The sequence below is a fragment of the Protopterus annectens genome, chromosome 3.part1 (assembly GCF_019279795.1).
Source record: "Protopterus annectens isolate FY-2018-M chromosome 3.part1, PAN1.0, whole genome shotgun sequence".
Taxonomy (NCBI): domain Eukaryota; kingdom Metazoa; phylum Chordata; order Ceratodontiformes; family Protopteridae; genus Protopterus; species Protopterus annectens.
The window spans coordinates 1273587919-1273615894 of record NC_056732.1 but is presented as its reverse complement, the minus strand read 5'-3'; the positions used below and the strand labels follow the sequence as shown (position 1 = coordinate 1273615894).

Sequence of the window (27976 nt, the reverse complement as noted above, 5' to 3'; positions counted from 1 at the left end):
TCAACATTGTATTTCAAGGTTACAGGTTCCACTTTCACACTCTGCCAAGGTTAAAAGGAATGCCAAATCTGCCACCAAATCAATGGGCAGAGGCTCAAAAACAAATTACAGCACTCATGGATATGAGAGCTATTCAAAAGGTACCATCACAGGAGCAAGGACAAGGATTTTACTCAAGACTCTTTCAGGTACCCAGAAAGGACAAAGCCTGGAGGCCCATTCTGGATCTTTCATCTCTAAATACTTACCTGGATGTTCCAAAATTCAAAATGTTGACATTAAAGCAGCTTCTTCCTATGCTGGGCAAGAAAGCTTGGCTCATGACTTTGGACCTCAAGGAGGCATACCTGCATGTCCCTATCGGACAAAACTGCAGAAGATACCTCAGATTCATAGCTGGTTCGATGCACTAACAATTCTCTGCACTGCCCTTTGGCTTATCTACTGCGCCCAGAGTCTTCACAAAGTGCCTGGCACCAGTAATTGCATTTTGCAGACATAAAGGAATTCAAATTTATCCGTACCTGGATGACTGCTTGATTCAAGCAAAGAGCAAGGACATTCTTCTAAAGCATCTGGCGGTTGTAAAAAAGTTATTAAGTTGCCTGGGGTACACAGTAAACGAAAAGAAATCAAAACTGGTGCCCTCGCAAGAGATTATATTCCTGGGTGCCAGTTTGAACACAATGGCCCAGATGGCTTATCTCACACCAGACAAGCAAGGACAACTGACTCAATACTTTCAATTGATGGCAACAAAGACCCAACTCCCTGCAAGAAAAATTCTGCAGGCCTTGGGTTACATGACATCCTGCATACTACTAATTCCATATGCCAAACTGCATATGAGGAAACTACAGTGGTACCTAAAAATGTATGGTCTCAACACTGTCAAAGTTTGGAAACAGTTATACCACTAATCCCTTGCCTTCAACAGGAGTTTCAATGGTGGGCTCAAGCTCGTCACCTCAACAAGGGACAGCCTTTTACACAAACCACAGCCAGGCAAACACTGACAACAGATGCATTGGATTACGCCTGGGGAGCACACATGGCAGGCAAATTAATTCAGGGCACGTGGCCCGCAGAACAAAGGCATCTTCACATCAATCAAAAAGAGATGCTAGCTGTACAAAATGCCCTTATAGCTTTCAAGGACCTGCTGCATCCAGGACAACTACTGATAAAGACAGACAACACCACAGTTATGTGGTACATAAAGACGCAAGGGGGCACTCACTCCTACCCCTTATACAGACAAGCCATGACCTTGTGGAACACCGCTATTAACCTTCAAATTCATCTGCAAGCACAATTCTGCCAGGAGAGAAAAACACACTGGCAGACGACCTAAGCAGAAACATCATGGATCCCCATGAATGGTAATTGAATCCACAAATATTCAGAATGATAACAAAGAAATGGTGGAGCCCGGACATAGATCTGTTTGCATCCCCAATAAACTGCCAGCTACACAAATTCTGCACAAAGAGTTAGCATCCACAAGCATGGAAAGTGGATGCCCTCTCATTCAGCTGGGAGAACCTACAAGTATACGCTTTCCCACCACTACCTCTCCTGCCAAAGGTACTCATAAAAGCCAGGCAAGAAGAGCCAAAGATGATCCTGATTGCACCAGACTGGCCACGCCAGAACTGGTACCCAATCTTAAGGAGCTTAGCACAGGAACCACCCTGGATTTTGCCTCAAATCCCACATCTCCTGACTCAGCACAACAATCAAAATACTACACAGCCAGCTAAAGACCTTAAACCTAGCTGCATGGAAGATTCCTTAGTCAAGCAAGCAATGCCTCTCTCCAAAGCTGTTACGGATGTCATTCTGGAGGCCAGAAGGCCTAGTACCAGGAAAGCCTACTCTGATAAATGGAAGAGATTCTCTGCCTGGAACCAAGCTCACAGCCTTGACCCTCTTGTCCCAAACATTCCTCAGATTCTACAATACATAACTGAGATGCTAGACAAAGGCCTCTCCTTCTCATCCATAAAGATCCACGCCTCTGCCATCTCTGCTCATCACAACACGGATCCACCAATTTTCTCTAATCCTCTGTTAAAACAGTACCTCAGAGGGGCTAAAAACATAAGACCGCCCCGTAGAGCACCTACTCCAACTTGGGACCTCAACTTTGTTTTGGAAAAATTAACTTTACTTCCTTTTGAGCCAGCTAACACAGCAGAATTAAAATATATCTCTTGAAAAACTGCTCTGCTCCTGGCAATATCATCAGCATGAAGAGTTTCAGAATTACAGGCACTAATGGCAGTGGAACCTTTCCTCATTTTCCACCAGGACAGGGTGTCTTTAAGAACTAACATAGGTTCATAGATTAGTACTAGGCTAACTACCCTTGTGGGCCATTTCAAGCCTAGCCAATTACCCCATGTGAGAATCAAACCCTGCACCTTGTGTTTGTAAGGTAAACACCTTAACCATTACTCCATCCTCCCACCCAATAATTGCTCGTTTATGCCAAAGGTGGTATCCGGTGTGGCTCTAAACCAAACTGTTCACCTGCCAACTTTTTATCCTAAACCACAGAGTAAAGGGGAGAGACTACTGCACTCTTTGGACATTCACAGGCAGTTACCAAAGCTTTCAGAAAATCTGAGCAATTATTGGTAGCATATGCTGCAGGAGCACAGGGAAAAGCCATTTCAAAACAGACTATTTCAAAATGGATGCAGACATTGTATACATTTCTGCTACACATACCATGGAAAACCTGTACCTAGCAGCATTAGATCTCACTCCACCAGGGCAGCAGCCACTTCAACTGCCTACCTCAGGGGAGTACCTACCAAGGATATTTTGGAAGCAGCAACTTAGAGTTCTGTACATACCTTCACCAAGCATTACCACCTGCCTCTATACTCTAAATCCAGAGCTGGCTTCACCACTGCAGTGCTGCAGGGCCTTATAGTCACCCCTAATGCCTTATAGAACCAGCCACCCTACCTCAGCTTTGGGATTCTACCCAAGTGTAATGACTGCAGCAGTGTAACATGATGAACATAGTACAGTTTTGTACCTACCATAAATGTAGATGTTTGAGTGTATACACTGCTGCAGTCCAGGTTACCCTCCCTCATTCCCCTCTTACTGGCAGGTACGTACCCAAGTCTTCTATCCTTACTACCTATGGGGAGTATTTGCTGGTAGCTGTAAGTTGTTTTTTGCTTTTCTTATGAATGTTTTATTAGCAATTGGAATTGCCTACCTGTATAGAGGCACCTGACATCTGGGGCAAGAAAAACTGAAGAAAATGGCGTCGGCTGCATCTTGTATACCCCTGTCACACTGACGTCAGGGAGGAGGCGACAGCAACCGACGCCGGACCAAGACTTTGGAACTCGGGCCGACTGGGGAACCGCCTGATGGCAGGATAACCCAAGTGTAATGACTGCAGCAGTGTATACACTCGAACATCTACATTTATGGTAGGTACAAAACTGTACTTTATACATACCCTGCAATTGGGACAGGAGTGACGCTCCCCAGAAGAAGGCCTCCCTGTTATGTTCATGCTCCTTTACTAATGTAACAGAAAGTAGGAAGGTTGTACTACACCATTGAGCCTGTGAAAAGAAGGAAAAGGAAACAAGATGGCAACACGATAAGAGTAATATACAGTACTTAGTTGGAGCACTCTTCCTAACCTGTGCTTCCCCTTGGTAAAGTAGGTCAAGCTGTTGCCACTGCAAATCACTTAACTAGTGCCAGCACTTTTTATCAGAACAACATCGCCTACCTTTCTGGCAAGCTTGTGCCAACCATCCACCTTCTATAAAGGACATTAACAGTGGTCCAGCAGATGATATTCTAAGTCCCTATGGAGGAGAAAAACAAACAAAATTGTAGTCCGTCTCTTATCAGACAGGAACCCTGTTGAAGCCAGCACCTGTGGAATCCATGACCACTCAAAAGAATCCGCTACATGAGCTAAATGGTAACCTGTTAGTATAGCTACACATTAGGATTTTGTGATACACATCAGAAAGTTGCAGCTCGAGGAAGTATTCTTAGTACACAGGCTGCTACGAGATAGACAGGCTCCATGCATGAATGCACAATTCCCAGTAATACTGGGACGAGCACGTTAGTGCCACTTGTGTGATAGCATAAGTCAGAATAGTAACAGTTTAAAAAGAGCTGTCAAAAATTGCCTCATTAACATAACCACCACACTGCAAGGCACATTTCTATACGTATAGAGTGAGGTCACAATATTGCAAGAGCCACATTCAGACAAACAAGTCAGGAATCGGGATTTCACTGAAGAGCAAACTGCACTTTCATCTGGGTATACAGAAGGAAGATAGTGTCTGTTAATGTACTCTCAGTACTTTACTCAGCACCCATGGTGGATATAAGCAGCAGGGACATGAGCAATCAGTAGATGTAAGTGAGAGAGCACAGCACAATTGCATGATTTTTCTTAGCTGTACGGGATGGAACCTCTTACAGGGATGTAACATAAGTACATGGCAGTTTACTACATGACATTGTAATATCAACTGAAGAAAGGGGGGGGGACTGGTGATGAGGAACATAGTACATAGTACCAGGACATGGTAGTCACATGCCCAATTGTGAAGTGGGTACACTGTGGCCTTGCATTTAGAGTGTGCTGTACATTGTGTAGATGATGCAATCACCCATGTACATGAGGGAAGGTTGGGGGGGTGTACATATCAACACTGGGGGAGGTGCAGGATTTACATTACTGTATAGGTTGTCATCATAGTGATGCAGGACTGTCCATTGATAACATGCCTGCTGCTGTTGCGGTCTCTCTAGAATGGGATGTGGGGGGAATGGTCACATGACATCGGACAGGTACTTTGGCATCAAATTGGGGGTATTGTACATGCGTATGAGTCGGACAAGGGCAAGCTATGTGCACAGACACTGATGTGTAACCCACAGGTTTGCACATCTTGCCATGGATCCACAAGAGAGGCAACAGCTGGAAAAGTTCACTACCACTTGAGATTTTACCACATGCCCTGTATACATATTACATGTTCATCATGAACAAGTGAAAAACAGACGAGGCATTCCAGGACAAGGTATGTTGGGGAATGATGCAGGACAATAGTGCTATGGGAAGCTGTAATAGAACCAAAGTATAGGTGTGGAGAAGGGCAGCCAATATGCTGTTGCTTGTCAGGACTAAAGCATGAAACATTTCCAGGTACATGTCGTACAGAGGAGGAGGAGAACCACCTACAGTGGTGGAAGAGCTCCTTGCACTCTGACTGGGGAATATTAGCAGACTGTTATTTGTAGTAGTGGTTTTGATGTAGGAGGTGGGCCGAGAATGGCTGCTCAGTGCTGTAGCAGATGCGTCAGCTTAGTAATAGCAAGTAAATTTCCCAGTGTCTGCTGTGACCACCTTTGAGTGAGAGATGTTTAGCAAAAGAACTTTGTATGTCACATCTCAAAGCATATCCCGGGTGCAAGTGCAATACCCTACATCTCAAGATATGCATGTCTACATATTGTATGCAGACTGTCATGCCATGTGTTCTTGACTCTCAATCTCTTATTGCAAGAAATCTGGGTAAAGCCAAAAAGAATGGGAGGACAAAGGCCCAAAATTATGTACAGATTTTAAATATTGCTTTTAAAACTTTGAGTTGCTAGAATAACAGGTTTTGTGTAAGCATGTATTTTCTAAATGATATGAAGTCTGAAACTCTAATATCTTTTATGTTTTAGTAACTTCAATTCTCAGTGATGTGCAAGAAAACCACACATTTTGTGAAGAACAAACCAAAAATGTGTGGCAAAAATATGGACAGTTTAGAAGTATTAATGTCTTGAAGGGTTGAGGTACATTTCAGTTCTACCACAAGTATGTCATCTTTATGCATTCCCATGTTTCATTGTTGGAGGTTCTAACATGAGTGCGTGGTACAAGTTACCTGTGGCTGACAAGCAACATGCATATGGCACAGTGGCACTGTCAGCAAAGCTGACATTGGAGGACAAGCATACATCTTCCACGTGTGGTGTAAGAATGTGGGACAGGCCCAACTTGCTGCCTTCCGTGTGTTTACTGCTAGTCATCATCTGACTGAGAGTGTCACCATCACATCTGTCAGTTGTTCTGCCAGCAATGCGCATAGACCCACCATAGTGGAGAGGTGAGTTTGTGGGTGTTGCCACCAAAACTCCACGTCTTTCCCCAGCCTGTAGAGAACTTCCCCAGCCTGTAGAGAACATCAGGGATTCAGGCCTAGATAGCTCCATGGTGGAACTTGCGAATGCAGTATGTGGCCTGAACGACATGCTGCAGCATCTCCATGGCGACATGCAGCACCTGCACAATGACATGGAGTACAGGTACAGGGAGCATACAGAGCTACTCAATTTCTTAGAAGCCCTCCCCAAGATCCATGTGTGCATCCGTAAGACAGACAGTAAGCAGTCTCTGTTCTAGTTCTTTTGACTATGGTGGTTGTGGCTGTGGGAAGGTCTGAATGTAAGGCTTGAGGTTACAGTTCACCCATGTACTGATAACTTGCACTGTTGCATCTCTGTCATCAAGGCCCATCTGGTTTCACAGTCATGGCAGATGACAGTCCTTAGGATGTGCCTCTGTGACAGTGTAGAACTGCATGACTGACTGGGAGGTCTACTGAAGATTTAATAGCCCTACTTGTCCAGAAAAGTGCCACACCTATCTGAGAGTATTTTCCAGGTTTTGGACAGTGTACATCTGTTGGTTCTTAACATTGGAACACCATATTTTGTATTCCCACACATCATCCTGAAGTGCTACATTATCCCTTCTGGAGACCACATCAAGCTTAAAAATGGCAAACCAATACAGTACACATGACAAATATTTATAGTGCAATCAGTGTTAGTGGTGCAACATGTAGCACACTTGACTTTGGTGCAAAAGGCTTTGGATTCCCACACCAAGTAGATGGTTTGCTGACACAATAGTGAGACATAAAGGGGGTGCTGCACTCCTGAATGTGTTCTTTGGATGAGACATTAAACTGAGGCCCCATCTGCCTGAGGTGGTAGTAGCTCAGATGGATGGAAAAGATCCCATGGGACCTATCGAAAAGAGTAGTGGAAGTTCTTCTATGCCCTGATCAAAATTTCCCATATAAATACCACCTTGTGTCTCCCATGAATAGAGGTTACTAGCCTACTGGAACTTACTGGTCAACAAAAGATTAAATAAATATATGTGTTTTCTCTGCCACTGGGGGATCTGGTTTGTGATTCCCCCATTTTGTCACAACCTTGATTGGTTACCACATTCACCTCCCACAACCCTTGTACATGATTGCATTGTTGTCACTTACTACTGTGCCCCATCTCATCTGTATAAATGATGATGACTGTGCATTGACTACCTGTGTGTGGGTAAGGTAATGCCTAATGCAAAGGGTGGCCAGTTTGTGCACTGTATTGCATAACCTGGACAAGATATTACAACAGTCATTTTTATTCTTTGATATGTGTTTTGACACTGCTGACCATTGGACCTTCCCTCAGTTTATAGGTCCACTCATTCCCCATCACTAGTGTGCAAGATGAACTAAGAGGGGTAGTCATTAAGGTAGCTGTCAGGGAAGATTTATTTTTTTTTCTTGCTTATAGTCCAGTGTCGCCTGTACATGCTCAGCTGTGCAATGGAAAGGGGAGTGCTGTAGGCTTGCTGCACTGCTTATCCTTCACTTTCACATGGAATGTGTACTGCAAACAGCCCTGCCCACCTTCCCCAAAGCATGTGAGGTGGCTTCCTTGGGCTTCATAGGGGAAATTACACCATCCCTGTTTACTGCTGAACATCTACCTCATTCTCCTCCCTTCCACTGGAAGAGATGAGCAGGCCAAGTAGTTTAATTTCCCTCTGTCCCTGCATGGCTCCACTAGTGTCATAGCCTCTATTTGAGCCCAGATCGCCTGTGTTTCTGTAAAGGCTGTATGGCCCTTTCCATGGAGCCAAGCAGTATCATGTCCCATAGTTGTGGAGCAGACGCTCACTATGGCAGTGCTGCAGTGTATTGTGCCTGCCTGTGCTTTTCATATTGTGCCACTCCACCTGTCCTTCCACTTTGTGCCAGACTCCTCATTCTCCTCAAGTGTGACAGTGTTCTCATTCAGTGCTGCAACACTCCCATGTTTTTGAAATCTACTGTATTATGCAACCTGATGCACACCACAAATATTTGGTTGCATGTTTCAGGTGCATAATCCAGTACACCTATATAAATGTATTCAGACAAAACAAATGTCCCTTTTGGAGTCCAGACACACATTTGACATAGTGAAGTCTTTGAGTCTGCAGTGTTGTAAGCCTTCTCAGTTATGTTATGGGGTATTCGGATGAAGGTAGTCCTCTTTACAGGCTAACTCTGAGCAAGAACATCAGCAAAGGATAGTGGAATTTAATGCAGAACTTGAAGGCACATGGGATGAAACTAAGTAGAGTTAAGACCGTGGTAATGGCAGTAAATTGGGGATATCAGAAGAAGCTGCTGAAAAATGAGATAGAAGAGAAGATAATGAAATAGATATTTATCTGGAAGGGGTGATTGAGCAGAAGGAAAGCCTGAATGAACAGGTCAAAGCTAGAATCAGAGGGGTTGCAGCCAACTGGCATGGAATGTCAGGTGTAGTATAGGACAGAAGAATGCTAAAGAAGTTAAAAAGTAAGGTGTGCAAAACAGTGGTGCGACTAGTACTTCTGTGTGGTGCAGAAACCTGGGCAGTAAAGGCAGAGCAGAGAAAAAGCTAGAGATGATGGAAATTAAGTGGCTGAGAAGGTTGGTAGGATGGGCACTGTGGGACAGATGAAGAAATGAGGGCTTAAGAGCAGAAGACAAATTAGCTTCAGTTGCAGAAAAGATGAAAGGAAACAGATTACGGTGATTCGGGCATGTGCAGAAAAGCAGAAGACAATCTGGTGAAGATTTTGGGATAGACAGGAAGAAGGTAAGAGGAAATGAAGGTGTCCAGCAAAGAGGTGGATAGATTGTGCTAGAGAAGATTTGCGACAGTTTGGCATGAGTGTCAAAGAAGGCAGGAGTGTGGCATTGAATCATGAGCAGCAGCAACAGTTAACACGACATCCCAACCCCATGTAGAAAATGGGAAAAGGAGGTTTGATGATGTAGCCATCCACATTTCCAAGGCATATCCAGCATTACCCTACAAAACACAGTAGTGGACACTAATGTATATGGTCTGCTACTTTTTTGAATGGAAACTATATCTTGGCCTAAAGACTCGCCAGTGTTTGCATCAACCAGCTAGATGACTCTGTGGAAAGTCATCCTACAAAGGAATGTGGTAGAGTTTGCCAGATGGTGGTAATCATGAGATCTGCCTGGCTGATGCACAGACACATTGTATACTACGATAGTGTGCATTGCATACCACCAGGCAGTTGATGGAGTGGAAGCCCTTCTGTTAATGTGCTGGACCTGGTAATGAGCATGTGGGACCTTGATGTGATGTGTGTGCAGTCTGTGGCTCCCAGACCTCAGGAAAATGGGCTGTTTTGTAAAATGGGTGAATGGTGTTAGCTTTGTCATCTCCTGTCTGTGGAAACCATATATGCTCCTTCACATGCAACATCATTGTATCAAGAAACTGGTGTAGGATTTGTGCAGCTGATACTTGCAAATCTTTAGCTTTTTCCCTGTTGGATGGTTAATGCAACACAGTCCTTCATGTCCACTGGAATAGACATTTCACACATGCCCCTTAACATATGTGTCACCCACACATGTAGTTAACTCCCACATAGTTTCTTTATCCACATGGTAGTGGTCAACAGTGTCTTTTTTAACACCTTTATTGAATTATCACTTGACATAGACAAACTTAAATTTATATAAAAGTAATCAAACCATATTAATAATGTCATATTTACAAACATTATACGTCACATATACTGTTACATATATAATCTAGGCAACATTACATAACCTATTCAGTTCCTGTCTTCTCTTAAACCTCATTCCTTCTCCAAAACGTAATTCTGCATGTATTGTTCCCACAGTTTCCATGTTTTTTTCGTATGTAATATACTCCTACACTTTTCTAAAGATCCCACCTCCTGTTCTTTTATCTCTGTTACAATATTGACCACTTCACGTGTAGTTGGTTGAGATTTTGATTTCCATTTCCTAGTAATAGCTTCCTTGGTAGTCACCAGAATTAAACTTAACAAGACCTTACTATGTCTAGGCAATTCAGATCCTGTATCCCAGCTCAAAAAATAATTTCCTTAGTTTGCTTGCTCGTCCAGTATTCCTAACAGAGTACTCTCTAGGGAATTTTTAAAATCTCCCAGCTTCCTCCAGTAAATTCAAGCATTCTCCTGTCTATTCTCTGTGGCCCTAATTGCAGTCATCCCTTTTGGCAGAATCTCCTTTATCCATTTCCATGTTGGCTTAGTTGTTAGTATACTTTCTACTACTTTTTGAATATAATATTCTGTACGACTGTTGCTATTCTCCTCAAGGATCTCCATCGAAAATCCCAGTCTTTCCTTATTTGTTGAATTACCCTCCTGCTTCACCATCCTCTGTTTCCCACTTTGAATTGTAGTTTTCTGCTTATGTTATGTATAATAGCCTTAACTGTGCAGCATCCCTTTATATCAGGTATTCCTAAACCTCCTTGTTTTGTTGGGCGGATAAAGTAATCCCATTTAACTCTTGCCGTCTTCCATCCCAAATAAAAGCCTTCAACTTATTATTAATTACTGTCCACAGTTTCTCCTCTGGTTGATAAATATGCCTGAACTGTGTATAAAACTAAAGGGACTGAAATTATTTTATTATTTGTATCTTGCTATCCATATTCACAGGTAAGAGCTTCCAGTTTTTGTATTATCTTTTGTTTAGTTTCTTCCCACTTATCCTTAGCTGCCCTACCTGAATCCTTTTTTTATCCATACTTCTAAGTACCTTAACATGGGTATTGTTGGACCAGTTCATGTCTAGCTACATAGTTTATAGCTATAGCCTTTGTTTTATCTTTATTAATTTTACACCCCCCCCCCAAAAAAAATGGACCTGTCTCAGAATATTCCACAACATTAAGATGTCCTTTTCTGGTTCCGTCAAGTACAAAATAATATCAGCAGCAAATAAAGCCAACTTTTCCTTATTACCATACCAATTATATCCTTGAATTTGAGTCCCTTATTTTCTTTGCCAGTAGTTCTAAATTGTAACGCAAATAAAGGGGAAAGAGGACACCCTTGCTTGGTTTGTCTTTTCAGACACTTCTTTATCAGAGGAACATTCCCACTTTGATCTTTACCTTCAATCCTTCATATATCTTTCTAATTAACCTTATTATTTTATCAGGCAGTGCAAATGCCACCATTGCCCTACTCATAAAATCTCAGCTTACTCTATTGAATGCTTTGTCTGCACCAGTAGCAGTGACGCTTTCTTATATTCTGCTTCTGTATGGATGATCATTAATGTCAAATGTTTGCCACCCCTCCCCAATAACCACATTGATCCATATCTATCAATTTTGGCTTCGCATTTCCATTCTTTTAGCCATTATAAACATAAAAACTTTATAATCATTGTTTAGAATTGAAATGGGCCTGTATGAAATTGAATCAGATGGGTCTTTACTGTCTTTGGGTATTACAATCACCAGAGCTTTTTTTTTCAGGATATTTTTGCCTCCCTTCATTTTAAAATACTGTTAAACAAAACTTTCCAGATCTTTATCAATTTCTTCCCTCCTAGCTACCAAACTTTTACCAAAATACCATCTGTTCCTGGAGACTTTCCTGTAAATTGGTCATACATAACCATTTGTTCTCATCTCCTGTCTTAACTGGTAGTTGTTAAACCTCATCTGTCTCTAACCTTGGCATGTTTAATTCTTCCTTAAGTATTTCAAGTTGTGTTGTTTCTTGATTTCCCCACTTCTCTGATTTATACAAATTTTCATAACATTTTCAAAATATCTAATACCTCTACAGGATCTCGGTTTATTTTTCTTGTTATAGGCTCCCTCAGTTTGGCAACAACCCTTTCTACACTCTGTTGCCTAGGTTGTTGTGCCAAACGTTTTTGTGCTTTAGAGTTATTATCAAAAACAGTTGCTTAACAGCAATCTTCTAAACTCATGCATATTATCAAGTTACTCCCTTGTTTTCTGTTTGGCACTCTGCAGTTGTACCTCCTGTTGTTCTGTGAGATCACCATATTTTGTAATACTTCAACATTTGTCAGCCCTTCTAAATTATTTTTACTTCTTAACCAGTTCTTTTTTTATTTTATCTTTTTTTTAATTCCACTTTCATTTTATTTCACTCACTAGTTGTAACGTAGAGTACTTTGCATTCCTTCAGGTGTTCGACACTGCCTCTATTGAAGTGGCAATGTCTATTAAACTATATCGAAGCCAACAGTATCGAAAACCCAGTATACCGAAATATGTGTTTGTATGTATGTATATATATATATATATATATATATATATATATATATATATAAATACACACATATATATAAATACACACACATACATACACATATTGGTTTATAATGAAACATTGTGCACACACATTGCCAAAACACAGTCTAAAAAGTGTAATTTTCCTTTCACCATAAGTTGTTTCCTTACATTAAAGCGATCGATAAATGAAAGCTATTTCCTTTAAATAATGGCCATACTTAATAAAAAAAAAAAAATACGCTGTAGAATGAGACTTTAAGGAAAATTGTGTTTAGTACCTTAATGTACAGTGTTGGTTAGTAGATAGGAGTAAAGGTGGGCAGGAGGTAACCCTAGTCCTGCCCCTAGCTCTAGTCATTAGCCCTACACATCAGGGTACTGAACATCCTTTCTCTAACAGTACACAATACTTGTGTACACATCCAAGTCACCTCTACTCCATCAAAACAACACATTTATCCCCTTCTTAGTCCTAACCCACAAACACTCGTGTGGTGCATGCATGCACGTATATACACACCCAGACACACCCACTTCAGTACAGAAACTTCATTAGAAACCAAAGTTTTGGCATTACTCACCACATCCATTTACTTTAAATTCTATTAACTACAAGTTGATAATTCTACCAGTCGACAAACGTCACACTTGGCCAATTCTACTACCAAAAAGTCTTTGACAAACAAACCATTCAACCCAACACACTTGCTGCAGCCATATGGATATGGCTATGAATATGTGTTTGTGCAACTTTCACATTCATATAATTGAACCAGTGTGGATAATGCTTATAGTGCAGTGGCAGGAAGGCCTTTTTGGGGATTGATAAAAACAGGAAGAACAGAGTTGTGGCTAGATTCTGACATGGAGCATTTATTAGTAAATGCCACTGCTTCAGAAAGAAAACTCAGAAGAAAATTTGTCTGAATAGTTCCCTTTAGAACATAACTTTTTTTAAAGTGGCCCTGGTCATCTCTGTGACATTGAAATTACATTCTCATTTGTTGACAGTGACCTGTATTTGGTAAACATTCCAGTTGTGAGACTGGTGGATAGCATGAGTCTGAGCATTTGGAGGCTACATTGTTAAATGTCTGACATTGCTTTGCTGCTCTTTGGCAGTAATCATTATGATGGAGAGCAAATGCCTTTGCTGATTGTTTTGTTGCAACATTCATGTACATACCAGTGGGCATCTTTGCAAACAGTGTGCAGTGAAGTTTAAAGAATAAAGTATATGTTTCACCCATTGATTACTGGTTTAATTAGCTTTGTGTCATATTTAATCCTTGAGCTACTGGAGAGTTCTAGATTGCTTCCTTGAAAGCGGTAAATGTCACAGGGAGACTGGAAGAGGGTGGAGGAGTAGATGGTAAAGGCTTGTTGTGTTTTTCGGCTTTCCCGGTTAGGGGTCGCCACAGCAGAACTCCGTTCGCTAATGATTGGCAGTAGATTTTTACGTGCCAAGTTGCCAGCCCTGACACACAACCTTCAACGAAGTTATGCCAATTCACGCATGTCTCCACACAGAAGACGCTTTAGCTGAGAATGGAACAGGATAACGTCTTACTGTGAGGTGACAACGCTACCGCAGCACCACCACTGCAGCTAATAAAGATTAAAAATTGCATACTGTCCGCATCTGTTATTTGTAGCCTTTGGAAAATGTATTGAGTAGTAAATCTCCAAGAAGTTTTTTTTTTTGGACAGGATAGTAGATGCCTTGGGGACCATATGTGTCATAATGCATGTGCCTGCAGATGTGGACATTATATGCAAATAACCATGCACGCACTTATATGAACACACCCGTAGTAAGAAATATCATAGCTGATAAAAATGCCATTAAAATCTTTATGCAAAATCATTTGTTATATTCTTTTCTTTTTCTTTTATCATTACAGTTGATATTCGTGAGGTTAAAGAGATTCGTCCAGGGAAGAATTCAAGAGAGTTTGAACGGTTTACAGAAGATGCTCGTAAAATGGATACTACTTTGTGTTTTATTTCCTTGTATGGATCAGACTTCCGACTGAAGACCCTCAGTGTTGCAGGTAAGTTGATGGAGGAAATTATGGATAAATAAAAGTACACATCAATTATTAAATAGAACTAATGCCCACTAAATCCATCTGTTTGGAAAGCACATGCCTTTCTCTAGTTACTTGTTACTTTGCATTCTCATTATCCCTGTAGGCGGCTGGTTCTTACACATATAAGTCATTTCTCTTTGTTAAATTGTTTAGTTATTTCTTTTAGTAAAATTATTAAAGAAGCCTATTGCAAAACTGTTCAGTTGAGAAAAATCTGTGTAGGCAGTACATGTCCATTTTTCTGACCTTCATGTGCACAATTGCTAAGTGTATATGGAATGTTCTATGTTATTAGTGTCGGTCTGTAGTTGTCTTGTTTTAGACTGAATTGTACCTAAGAAATCATTTGATCTGCTATCGTATAGCCCCATCTGTAAGAACCATTAATAGGTGAACTGCAGGCACATGATACTTTTCCAACCTATTTGTCTTATCCCCTTGCTCCATTGTCCTATAATATGTTGCTTCCACCTGCTTCACCAGTTCTTTCATAAGATTGGTATATTTGATGGCCACAGTGTGCTTTATTATGTTTTGAAGAAAGAATCCCAGAAAACTGAGAGAGACTTTTTTAGACCTTCTTCCTTTCTGCTCTACGTGCAGAATCTCTTCTTTGTTTCTGTTATTTCTAAATGTTTATTTTAAGATTTTAAGCAGGGATGTGATGCTGATTGCTTCTAGTGACATTGCCCAGGTACTAGCTCCGTCAGTACTTAAATACAGTGCATTTCTACTTGCACTGCCAGTTACATGTTCATTGCCCCATGGTCCCAATTCCTCTAGCACCTATTGAACCAATTTCTGATCCTAAAGAGTAATTTTATCTGATGCTTGTTTTGCCACCATAGCTTAAACAGGTGTCAGTCTAACAAATTTCGCTGTTCCTGTCCTGCGTGTATCGTTTTGATGTATTGCTGCTGTATTTTAATTTATTTAACATAGCTGCTTTGCTTCAGTAAGCAAGTGAGAAAGGACTTTCTTTTATGGCTTCACCTGCCCAGACTATTATCTTTTCCTTCTTAGTAGATTAGATTATGGTGTATATAAAAATTCAGTATTAGTGATTCGACAACATGTTTAGACCAGCTGCTGTGCAGGAGGGGAAAAAAGGTGGAGGTGTCAGCTTCATTCAGAAGTGACTTGCATCAAGGCTGGTAAAGCAGTACGATGCACTAGAGCTTCATGTCCAAATAATCATCAGAAAGGCCCCATACCATATATTAGCTAGCTAAAGAACTTTCTCTCTGTGCAAAAGAAAGCCACAGTGCCTGTCTAAAGGAACTAGAATCACTTAGTATTAAACTCAATCCTATTCTTCTGGGCGATGTAAACTATCTAACTATAGACAAGGAACCCTGTATTACCACTAGTACACAAGCACAGAGATTCCTGGACTTCGCCCTGGAACAATTGGTACCCACTAGGGGGGAAATTACATCTTGGATTTCATCCTTATTAATATGGAGCATGTTGTAGTATCGCTTGTGTCTTCATCAGTTGTTTGTTCTGACCAAGTAGTCCCCTGTGAAATAAAACAAGTCAACAGTTCCTTCCACCCAAGGTACCTTTAGACATTTATTTAAGACAGACTACCTGTTCCTAAATGATAAATTGGCAAGCTTCAAATCCTCATCAAACTCTGTTAAACCCACTGAATATGCAGGGACATACACCACCAGACTATACCAGCATGTAAACAGCTTCATAGATGCATCTGTACCTCTTCGGAACAAACCCACATGGTGGATATACAATGTCAGTAAGCTTAATAAATGGAAAATAATTTTAACCAAAAATAAGAAAAGTAATTCATATAATGTTAGTCCTTGTCACTGAATTAAACAAACACCACAGGAACTTAAAGTCCACCAAAGTCAAGTTTGAGGCTAAAATAACTACCCCAGCCAAAGGTAATCACAAGGTATTTTTTTAGGAATGTTCTTAATCTCAAAAGCATAACACAACAGTGCGCTGAGCTGATGGTGAATGATGTTGCCTACACTGAGGCTGAAGATAGTAGAGAACCAATTGGCTGATAAACACTCTTCCCTCCATCTGTCTCTCTTCCCTCCATTTGTCCCAGAAGATACACCTGAACCTGGTTCATCTCCAGTTACCACAGAAGACCAAGTGCTAAAAGTGCTCAAAAGCTAAAAATACTGATCGATGGGTCCTGACAGTATCCAATGATGCATCTTAAATAGCATGAAGCACGGTTTAGCCATAGACCTAAGTACACTGTTTTAATCTCAGACTTCATGCAGGTTTTATGTCAAGCAAATGGAGTACAACTATAGTCATCCCCCTGCATAAGGGAGGAGCTTCCACAGATCCAGAAGTCTGACCAGCCTCGTATGCAAAGCCATGGAAAAATTTATCATGAAATTCATCAATCCAGACAGAGGGAACATCCAGAATTGGACTCATCTGTTTTGATTAGTTTTGGGCAGGTCATGCTTACTCAACTAGTGGATTTTTTGAAAAGGTCACCAAAGCAGTGGATGATGGTAAAACAGTACTCACCATATACATTTATCTGGCTAAAGCTTTTGACACAAGTCCACATTCAGGCGTAGTAGAAAAGCTAAATAAAAAAAAAAATCATACGTCACCCACTGGATTGGCAGTTAGTTCAGAGGTGTAGGACACAGGTAATCAAAATAGGGGAAGCTACTTCCACAAAGAGACTAGTCACCAGTGGAGTCCCCCAGAGTTTTGTGCTAGGACCTCTCCTGTTTGATACCTACTTTCTGAAATAAAAGACAATACCAAAAGCTCAGGCTGACTGAGTTTGCAGATGACTGCAAGCTGAGAGCAGTTATTGAACCCTCATATGACTTTGCCATCCTGCAGGAAGGTTTTCTCAAGGAAATAACTTGTGCAAAAATCATGGACTGAAACTAAATGCCAAAAAATACATTATTGCATTCTTATGGAAGTCCTCTATTGCAGGGAAATGCTATATTGACAATATGCTCCTAAGAGTTGAGCCAGTTATGTGGGATTTGTGAACTTTTGTGGACTGTGACCCAACCTTTGACCAACATTTGCCCATTGTTATAAGAAAGTGTTTCTATATTGCACAGCTTATAAACAAAATGATTGTGTTTAGATCTAGGGATGTCATTATCCCTCTTTACTCAGCCCACAGTAGGCCAGTCATTGAATATAATGTCCCCTTTGGCATTTATCTGTCCAGACACATGCAACACTTGGAATGCCCACAGAGGTAATATACTAAAAAGATACAAGGCCTAAAACTAAATTTCCTACATGGACCGACTCAAAGCCCTGTCACTGTACTCTGTATCTTACAGACTACTAAGAGGTGACCTTTATCTGGCATTTAAGACATCCTCTGATGGATTTACTGCACATCAGCAAGTGAAATGATGTCTGAAGTAAACTGTTTAGGGATCTAAACTTCTTCTGCAACATCAACAGAATGGTTTGGAGGGACAGGTATATCTTGCAGAGGATACCCCTGCTATGGAACAGACTCCCAGTCAACATAAAACTAAGCTCATCACTTTTCATATTCAAGCACAACTTAGATCTGTGGATGGGAAACAGAAAATTTACCCTAGGACTACCCCCTGTACTACTAATGGACAGATGCATCTTGTAAATGCTATGTCCCATGCATGAGTACACCCAAATTATCTGTGGCGGGATTCCAGTTATTCTCATTAGGGTTGATATATCATTGTTGACCATGAGATAGTTAAAGCCAGTCTGTAACCAAATAATGGTATGTTGTGTTGAGCACAAAAAGGAAAATTGGGTAGGTTTAAAATGTCCCACAAGGGCAGCTAGTGTAGTACTTAACTTTGAACCTATTCATTAGCATGTTGTGCTGTACACTTTTTTTTCAGAAAGTTATGTGTAATATAGAGCTCATTAAGGTTAGACTGCATTTATTGTTGTTTATTAAGCCTCATTATTATAGCTCCCATATGGGAGACATGTTTCACCAAAGCATTAGCTCAGTTCACTGTCTTTTTATCAGATGTATGCTGTGAAATATGCTCTAATCCTCTTGTTGGTACTTTCCAACATAAAAAAGCAGTATAACGTGCTATTAAATCTGTGCACTAAATTCATAGTGTCACAGTCAGCACTATACTTGAACCAGTATATCCTATCAGTAACTAGGTGCTTAAAGCAGTCCGTTATCAAAATGTATTGACAGAAATTACATTTTAAGCACATTTGTTTCTTTCCTGTCAGTTTTAGATTTCATCACTGGCTATGGATTGTTGGTCTCTTCAGATTCATCTTGTTCTTGAAAACGAGTTTGGGCACAGAGTTTACCATTTTTTTTTTGTTTTAGTATCAGCAGAGTGCAGAAGTGCCTGCCGAGTGGGATTATAGGAGATTACTAGGCTGTTGTCCCGGAGGTCATTTTAAGTCTAAACATTTCATACCAATGTAATACCTTAGAAATGCTAGTCAATGCCCAAGATTGCATTTAGTGATGACTGTCCATGCCCTGGAGGGTTGTGGGTGGGACTTCAGTCAGTCTGTGTAAGGCGCATGCTGGAGCCCCTTTATCTTCTTTCTTAGAAACCACTGAAGTCTCTCCAAATGATGCAGGCGCTTTGTACGTTACTTGCCAAATTGGGAGTTATCCTCAATTATGGGCAGGATAAATGCCAGTATAGAGGGGTTATAACCTTTTTTGCTGTTGAGGCGATGACTTTAATAATCAAGTGTGCTACATATAAAGCCTTCCTTACTACAGTAGACACATGGTGGTCGAAGTTAAAGTTGCAGTCAACTTGTGATCCCAGGTCCCTTACCACTTTGGGAGTACTTGGGGAATTGTTGATTTGATAGTGCAAAGGGACATTGTTTGTGCCAGAGGGAATGATGATGTATTTCTTTGCATTCAGATTGAGACTGTGCCTAATACACCAGTTGTTGGTCTGTGTAAGACCCTCCTGGAGTATACTGACATCATTTGGGGATTCAGTGATTGGACCTAGTTTGAAGTTGCCTGCAAACTTGGTCAGCCACAACCCCTTAGTTTTAACCTAAACTTCTGAAGTATGTACCAAACAGTAGGGGGCCCAGCACTGACCCTTGTTCCCTGTAAGTACCCTGCTGGTGACAGGTTTGGTGGTTGATGTGGAGTTGCCCACTTTGATAGTGTGTGTCTGGTTTGTGAGCCAGTTGGCAACCCATCTTCCAACGTAGGGGTTTACATTCAGATGTTAAGTTGTCTATCTCGCCTTCATTCTTGCTGGATGGGTTCGGAGCCGATCCTCGGCCCCGACTCGGCCTTTTACTTAAGCTCGAGAGCTATTTACCGGCTCGAGGCCTCCCCTTATCCCACAATGCTAGGCGTCAGATACCCAGATCTCGTTTGCCGCTTCAGCTATGAGGTTGCGTTTTTACCGGCTCCAGGTCGTATAATTCTTTTTTATTATCTGTCATAGTCAGGGTTGTTGTCGCTAATTTAGTTTTCTTTTCTATTAGAGTTGTTAAACTATAATCCCTTTCCCCTTTTTTTTTTTTTTTTTTGGTTTTTTTTTCCCCCCTTTTACCTTTTTTATAAAAAATTTTTTTTTTTTTTTTTTTTTTTTTTTAAAAAAAAAAAAAAAAAAAAAAATTTTTTTTTTTAAAAATTTTTTTTGGGGGGGGGGGGAAAAATTTTTTAAAAAAAAAGGGGAAGGGGGGGAAAAAAAGGGGGGGGGGAAAAAAGGGGAAAAAAAAGGAAGGGGGGGGAAAGAGGAAAAAAAATAAAAAGGGGAAAAAAAAAAAAAAAAAAAAAAAAAAAAAAAAAAAAAAAAAGATTGGATAAAAAAAAGGGGGGGGGAAAAAAAAAAAAAAAAAAAAAAAAAAAATGGGGAAAAAAAAAAAAAGGAGGGAAAAAAAAAAAAAAAAAAAGGGAGGGGGGAAAAAGGGGGAAAAGGGGGGGGGAAAAGGGGGGGAAAAAAAAAAAGGGGAAGGGGGGAAAAAAAAAGAAAGGGGGGGGAAAAAAAAAAAAAAAAAGGGGGGGAAAAGGGGGGGGGAAGGGGGGGAAAAAAAAAAGGGGGGGGGGGAAAAAATTTTTAAAAAAAAGGGGAAAAAAAAAAAAAAAAAAAAAAAGGGGGGGGGGAAAAAAAAAAAAAAAAAAAAGGGGGGAAAAGGGAAAAAAAAGGGGAAAATTAAAAAAACAAAAAAAATTTAAAAAATTTTTTTTTTTTGCCCTTTTTTTTCAAAAAAAAAAATGGAAAAAAATTTTTTTTTAAATTTTTTAAAATTTTTATTGGGTTTTTAAAATTGGGGGGGGAAAAAAATTTTAAAAAAAAAATTTTTAAATTTTAAAAACCCTTTTTTTTTTTAAAAAAAAATTTTTTTTAAAAAAAAAAAAAATTTTAAAATTTTTTAAAAAAAAAAGGAAAAATTTTTTAAAAATTTTTTTTTAAATTTTAAAAAAAGGGAAAAAAAATTTAAAAAAAAAATTTTTAAGGAAAAGGGGCCCAAAAAAAAAATTTTTTAAAAAAAAAATTTTATTAAAAAAAAAAAAGGGGGGAAAAAAAAAAAAATTTTTTAAAATTCAAAAAAAAAAATTTTTTTTTTTCCCCCGGGGTTTTTTTTTGGGCCCCCTTTTTTAAAAAGGGGGAAAAAAAAAAATTTAAAAAAAAAAAATTTTTTTTTTCCAAAAACCCCCAAAATTTAAAAAAGGAAAAAAAAAAACCCCAAAAAAACCCCTTTTTTTTTTTGGGGGGGAAAAAGGGGTTTTTGGTTTAAAAAAAAGGGGGGGGGGGGAAAAAAAAAGGGGGGGGGGTTTTTAAAAAATTTTTTTTAAATTTTTTTCCCCCCCCAAAAAAAAAAAAAATTTTTTTTGGGGGAAAAAAAACCAAAATTTAAAAAAAAAAATGGTTTGGGGGTTTGGGGGGGGGGACCCCCAAAAAATTTTTTTTAAAAAACCCCCGGGGTTTTGGGGGGGGGGGGTTTTTTATAAAAAAAAAAAAAAAAAAAAACCCCCCCGGGGGGGGGGGGGGGGGGGGGGGGGGGGGGAAAAAAGGGGGGGAATTTTTTAAAAAAAATTTTTTTTTAAAAAAAAAAAAAAAAAAAAAATTTTCTCTTTAAAAAAACCTTTTTTTAAAAAAAAAAAAAAAATTTTGGGGTTTTTTTTTAAAAAAAAAGGGGGGGGAAAAAATTTTGTTTTTTTTTTTTTTTTTCCCTTTTGGGTTTTAAAAAAAATTTTTTTCTAAAAGAAATTTTATTAAATTTTTTTTTTTTTTTTTTTTTTAAAAAAAAAAAAAATTTTTTTTTTTAAAAAAATTTTTTTTTTTAAATATTTTTTAAAAATTTTTTTTTTTTTTTTTTTAAAAAAAAATTTTTAAAAAAGGGGGAAAAATTTTTGGGGGAAAAACAGGGGAAAAAGGGTTTTTTTAAAAAAATTTTTTAAAAAAAAAAAATTTTTTTTTTTCCAAAAAAAAAAATTTTTTAAAAAACCCAAAAAATTTGGGGGTTATACCCCCAAAAAAATTTGGGGAAAAAAAAGGGGTTTTTTTTTTTCAAAATTTTTTAAACCCCTTTTTTTTTTGGGGGGAAAAAAAAAAAGGGTTTTTTTTTAAAAAATTAAAAAAATTTTTTTAAAATTTAAAAAAAGGGGGGGTTTTAAAAAAGGGGGAAAAAATTTCCCGGGTTTTTTAAAAAAAAAGGGGGGGGGTTTTTAAAAAAAAAAAGGGAAAACATTTTTTTTAAAAAAAAAAGGGGGGGGGGGTTTTTTTTTTTTAAAAAAAAAACCTTTTTAAAACCCGTTTGGGGGGTTTTTTTGGGGGGAAATTTTTCCCCCAAAAAAAATTTAAAAAAATTGGGAATTTTTTTTGGGGAAAAAATTTTTTTAAAAAATTTTAAAAAAATTTTTTTTTTTTTGGGGGAAAAAAGGGGGGGTTTTTTTTTAAAATTTTTTTGGGGTTTTTTTTTTTAAAAATTTTTTTTTTTTTTTTTGGGGAAAAAAAAAAAAGGGGTTGGTTTTTTTTTTTTTAAAAAATTTTTTTTTTTTTTTTCCCTTTTTTTTGGGGTTTTTCCCCAAATCCCCCCGGGGCCCTTTTGTCCGACAAACAGTTTCTCACCAAGGGTGTCCCTGTTGATGCCATAGTGGTTGCAGCAGCCACTAAGGAGGAGTTGGCTGACCCTTCAGTGCCTGTCCATCCACCTAATAAAGAATCTAGGACAGTGGACATGTACGGGAAGTGGATGTTTTCTTCAGCGACCTTTTCCATGCGGTCGCTGAACTACCTGTGCCATTTCACCCATCTTCAAAGAGATCTCCTTAAGGAACTGGGTGATACCCTTCAGGATCCATCTGCTGCGGGGTCTCAGGAAAAGATTAACTCCCAGCTGGCGACCCTTAATTCTATAGTCAGCTCCTCCATGCGGCTCATTTCTTATGCAGCCGATGGATAGTAGAGCCGCAGGCACAGGCGTGGCTTTGAGAAGACATGCCTGGATGCGGTTATGTAATAACTTTGACCCTTTAAGGCGTCCTTCACCAATACCCCCTTCGATGGTTCGGCTTTGTTCGGACCACAGGTGAAGGATACCCCTACCAGGTGTGAGCAGGAAGGCAAGACTCTCTGCAGTGGGAGTCCGTTTTTCTACTCCTTCTAGACCATACCGTAAAGGTCAGAAGGGTGGAAAAATGTGGTTTCGCAAACCCCAAGGAGTCGTGCCTGACGCACGTGGAGAGTTTCCCTCCAGGGGCAGAGGGGGTCTGCTGAATCAGGGTAGCAGGGAAACCTTTTCCAACAAACCCTTTCAGCACCCCTGAGGGGCTGCCCGGCTGTCGGGGGAAGATTATCTCTGTACCCAGAACCCTGGCGACTCCTCACACAATACAAATGGGTACAGGCTGTCATATCCGAGGGTTACAAAATCCCCTTTGTCCACACCCCCATTCAAACAAACCGATCCCTTCCAGATGTTCCACCCGGTCTAAGGGAACAAGCAGTACTAGAAATCTCAAAACTGCTAAGAAAAAGAGTCATCCAGCCAGTCCCAGCAGACCAGCAAGGATCCGGGATTTACTCCAAGTTCTTTTTGGTACCAAAGAAGTCATGGGACTGGAGACCCATTTTGGATCTCAGCAGATTAAACAAATCTGTTCAAAGAACGAAGTTCCCAGTGGTCACGCTTCAGTCCATTCTACCCTTTTTGGGTCCGGACATTTGGATGTGCTCCATAGACCTTCAGGATGCGTACTACCATATCAAAATGAACAGCCGCTCCAGGAGGTTTCTCCCCTTCCGGCTGGGAACCAGTCACTATCAGTTCAGAGCCCTGCCCTTTGGTCTCACCCACAGCCCCCAGGGTGTTCAGCAAATGCATGGCAGTGGTTACGGCTCACCTGAGACGGAGAGAATTCCAGGTGTTTCCATATCTAGATGACTGGCTCCTAACTGCTTCCACCAGGCATCAACTCATCCGAGCCAGGGATTATACCATCCAAACTTGCTCAGAGCTAGGTATCTCTATAAACTTCGAAATGTCTGCATTGTTGCCTTGTCAGTCTATAACCTTTATAGGCACCATATTAAACACAAAAGAATTGTCGGCAAAACTCCCATTAGAAAGAGTTTTAGACATTTGCCAACATATTCAAACATTGATACAATGCAAGAGAATTCAGGCCAGATTTGTATTGAAAACCTTGGGTTTTATGGCAGCAGCTATCACACTACTTCCCCTGACTCGTTTTCACATGCGAATTCTTCAGTGGATGCTCTTTAACCAATGGTCCTTTCAACAGCTTCCGATATCTCACAACATAATAATTACTCGTTCATGCAAAGACCACCTTTCTTGGTGGATGGTCTCACCTCAGGTTTTTCAGGGCAGACCATTTGTACTTCCTCCTCCGGTTGCCACGGTGACAACGGATGCCGCCCTGATCAGGTGGGGGGGGGGCATTTTCAGGGCAGGACTGTCCATGGCACTTGGCAACCCCTAGAGTACCATCTGCACATAAACGTCTTGGAGATGAGAGCGGTACTTTTAGCGTTGCAAGCTTTTCAGGACTCTCTACCTACCGGGACTATTGCAGTTTAGACGGACAGTATGTCGGTAGTGTGGTACATCAACAAGCAGGGCGGAACCAGGTCCTATCACTTATGTCGAGAAGCACTCAGCTCTGGCAGTGGGCGATCTCCTCTCAACGGTTTCTGATAGCAACGCACATCCCCAGGAAGTCCAACGTCATAGCGGACAGGCTAAGCAGGGCAATCCTTATGCCTCACGAATGGTCTCTCAATCAGTTAGTAGCAGACAAAATTTTCCGCAGATGGGGTCAACCTTGCTGCGACCTTTTTGCAACCCCTCTCAACAACAAGTGCAACTACTTATTCACTCTCTTCCCTCTCCCAGGCCATCCCCCCAGAGACGCTCTAGTTCACGATTGGCCCCAGGGTCTACTCTATGCATTCCCTCCTTTTCCCTTAATTCCAAAACTGATTCAGAAAGCGACTGCTTTGGGATCCAGGAAGATCCTCATTGCTCCTTACTGGCCTTGACAAATTTGGTTCCCATTCCTGCATCATCACCTGCTAGAGCAGCCCTGGAATCTGGACCCAGTGCCAGACCTCTCGATCCATCAGTCGGGCGAGCTGCACCAATCCCTTCACTCTCTCAACCTCACGGCTTGGTTGCTCCACTTCCAACCTTAGCCAGGCTTCCACATGTTTCTCAGTCAGTGCGCGAAATCATACTTTCTTTGCACAAACCTTCTACTAGAAAGACTTCTGCTAGTAAGTGGAAATGTTTTTCTTTCTAGGCAGAGGCTAGGAGGATAAACCCCTTTACAGCCCCTGTCCATAATGTTTTAGATTTTTTGGCGGAACTTTTTCGAGCAGGTTCCTCAGCTACCACCATTAGGGTCCAGTTGGCTGCTATCGCACATTTTCACATTAGCCTATCCGAGTCCAGTATTATGTCCCACAAATTTTGTAAGGCTTTTCTTAAAGGGACTATGTTACTTAGACCCCCGGTTAAAGATCCCCCCTCCGTGAGATTTGAACTTGATTTTAACTTCATTGATTCTCCCTCATTTTGAACCTGCAGCTTCTTGTTCCTTAAAGTTACTCTCCTGGAAGACTGTCTTCTTAGTAGCCATCACCTCGGCCAGAAGAGTATCGGAACTTCAAGTCCTTTGTGTTCGCCCTCCATATCTTATTTTTCACAAAGATAGAGTTTCACTCAGGACTAATCCTTCCTTTTTGCCCAAAATACCCTCAGAGACAAATCTCAATCAGGCTGTTGATCTTCCTGTCTTTTTTCCTCATTATTCAAACAGAGCTGAACAAAAGTTACACTATTTGGACGTTCACAGGTAGTTACGTTTTTATTTGGATAGGACCAAACAGTCAAGAAAATCAGATCAACTCTTCCTGTCCTATGCTAAGGGGAAAAGGTAACATTGTCCAGGTGGCTGGCCTCTTTTATTACCTTGATCTACCAACTGAGACATAAAGAACTTCCGTCAAAACCAAAAGCTCATTCCACCAGAGCATTGGCTACGTCGGTAGCTTTTCAGGCTAGACTTCCAATGGAATCTATTTGTGCTGCAGCAACATGGGCCACTCCTCATGCCTTCATTTCGCATTACAAGTTGGATATGGCCTCCAGAAGTCGAGCCGATTTTGGTTCCACTGTGCTTAAGAGTCTGTTTCGATGAGCCACCCAGGGCTAAGTGCTAGGGACGCTGTCCCATCCAGCAAGAATGAAGGCGAGATAGACGACTTAACATTAAGAAGTTATGTACCTGCCATAACGTTCCATGTTAGTTGTTTTCATCTCGCCTTACTTCTTGCGTCCCACCCTCCATCCCCCTGGCCTGGTTAGGACCGAGAAGAATCCCTTTTGAGGCCTTCTTCCTATGGTTGACCTTGTTTTAGGTTTTGTCCTACTCTGTTTGTAGCACTGTAGGTAAACCTTTGGTGGGACTAGTGTGGTTTTTTTCTATGGCGTTAGCTTTTCCAAACTAGATCTGGATATCCGACGCCTAGCATTGTGGGATAAGGGGAGGCCTTGAGCCGGTAAATAGCTCTCGAGCTTTAGTAAAAGGCCGAGTCGGAGCCGAGGATTGGCTCCGAACCCATCCAGCAAGAAAGAAGGCGAGATGAAGACAACTAACGTGGAATGTTATGGTAGGTACATAACTTCTTATTTGCCAAGTTTCTCAGTAATGCCTTAATGTGAGATTGTGTCGAAAGCCTTAGTCAAGTCGAGGTATGCTGTGTGCATAGATTTGCCCTTGTCATTGGCATTGGTCACATTTTCAAAGAAATCCACCAGGTTTAACAGGCAGGATCTGCCCTTGACGAAGCCGAATAGGGAAAGATTCAGGGTTTGGAGGTCACCTATGTCTTTATAAGGTCCATAATGATATGTTCCATGGCCTTACAGATGAGGCTGGTCAGCCTTATGGGTCTATAATTCCCTGGGTCTGTTGCTAGGCCACCTTGGTTGAGGGAAATAACTTGCTGTTCTCCATTCTGCAGGAACAAAGCCTATAGTTAGGCTGTGATTGAAAATGGCAATTAATGATTATGCTACTTCATGTTTTAGCCTGTTTGGAAGACAGCCTGGGATGCCATTTGGTCCCATAGAGGCTGTGTTTTTTGCCTTGGACAAGGTTTTGAGGACCTGCTCATCAGATATATATAGGGTGGATGGGTGGATTGGGTTAAGGTTTGTAATAATTTAGGAGGGAATAAGGGAGTGAAATTTTCGCCAAACCTCTCTGCTAGTAGATTTGCCATTTGTGGTTATTGTGCGATAGAGTTGGTCACTAGTTCTGCACATGCTTGGGTTCTAACTTTTAGGCCATGTACGTAGCTCTGAAAGGCCTTATGTGATTATCCTTGGCTGTACTTGCTAAGTTTCTTCCAAAAGAGCCCTTGTAGGATTCGACAAGTTGTCCTATTTACCTGTTGAGCATGAGGTGGGTGCTTTTCCATTGTTGGGGCTTTGCCTTTGTTTTCTTGGACAACAACATTTTGCATTTATTGTAAAGTTTGCTGAAGCTGGATGTCCACCATGTCAGCTTGTTTTTACTTGGGGCACTGGCTTTGATTTTTTCTGGTACAGCCAAGTTTATACACTTGTGCAGATGATTGTACAGGGCTTTAGTGTAAGCTTTGGCGTAGTTACCACTTTCAGTTTGGGTTGGGGCTTGGAATTAATTTATACCTTCAACTAGGAGGGCTTAGTTTACCTTGGTGAAGTTTTTTAGTCTGATTTCACCCTTTGTGAGTTCTCATGTTACTGCCAACTCGAAGGTGACTTATTTGTGGTCAGTTTTAACTAATGAGGGTCCGACAGTTGAGGCAGTGCATCTGTTTGACATGTTGGTGAGGACCATATCTAGAATGCTTGTTCCTCTTGTCGGGATA

General features: G+C 40.6%; 1 protein-coding gene across 1 annotated transcript in view; it reads left to right on the top strand.

The window, feature by feature from the left end:
- Window positions 1-27976, top strand: part of LOC122798415 (1-phosphatidylinositol 4,5-bisphosphate phosphodiesterase gamma-1-like) — a 3104897-nt gene that overhangs the window by 316728 nt on the left and 2760193 nt on the right. Inside the window, exon 2 of the mRNA XM_044067334.1 lies at window positions 14400-14549. Within this exon, the coding sequence (XP_043923269.1) occupies window positions 14400-14549 (150 nt within the window). The remainder of the gene's footprint in view (window positions 1-14399; window positions 14550-27976) is intronic.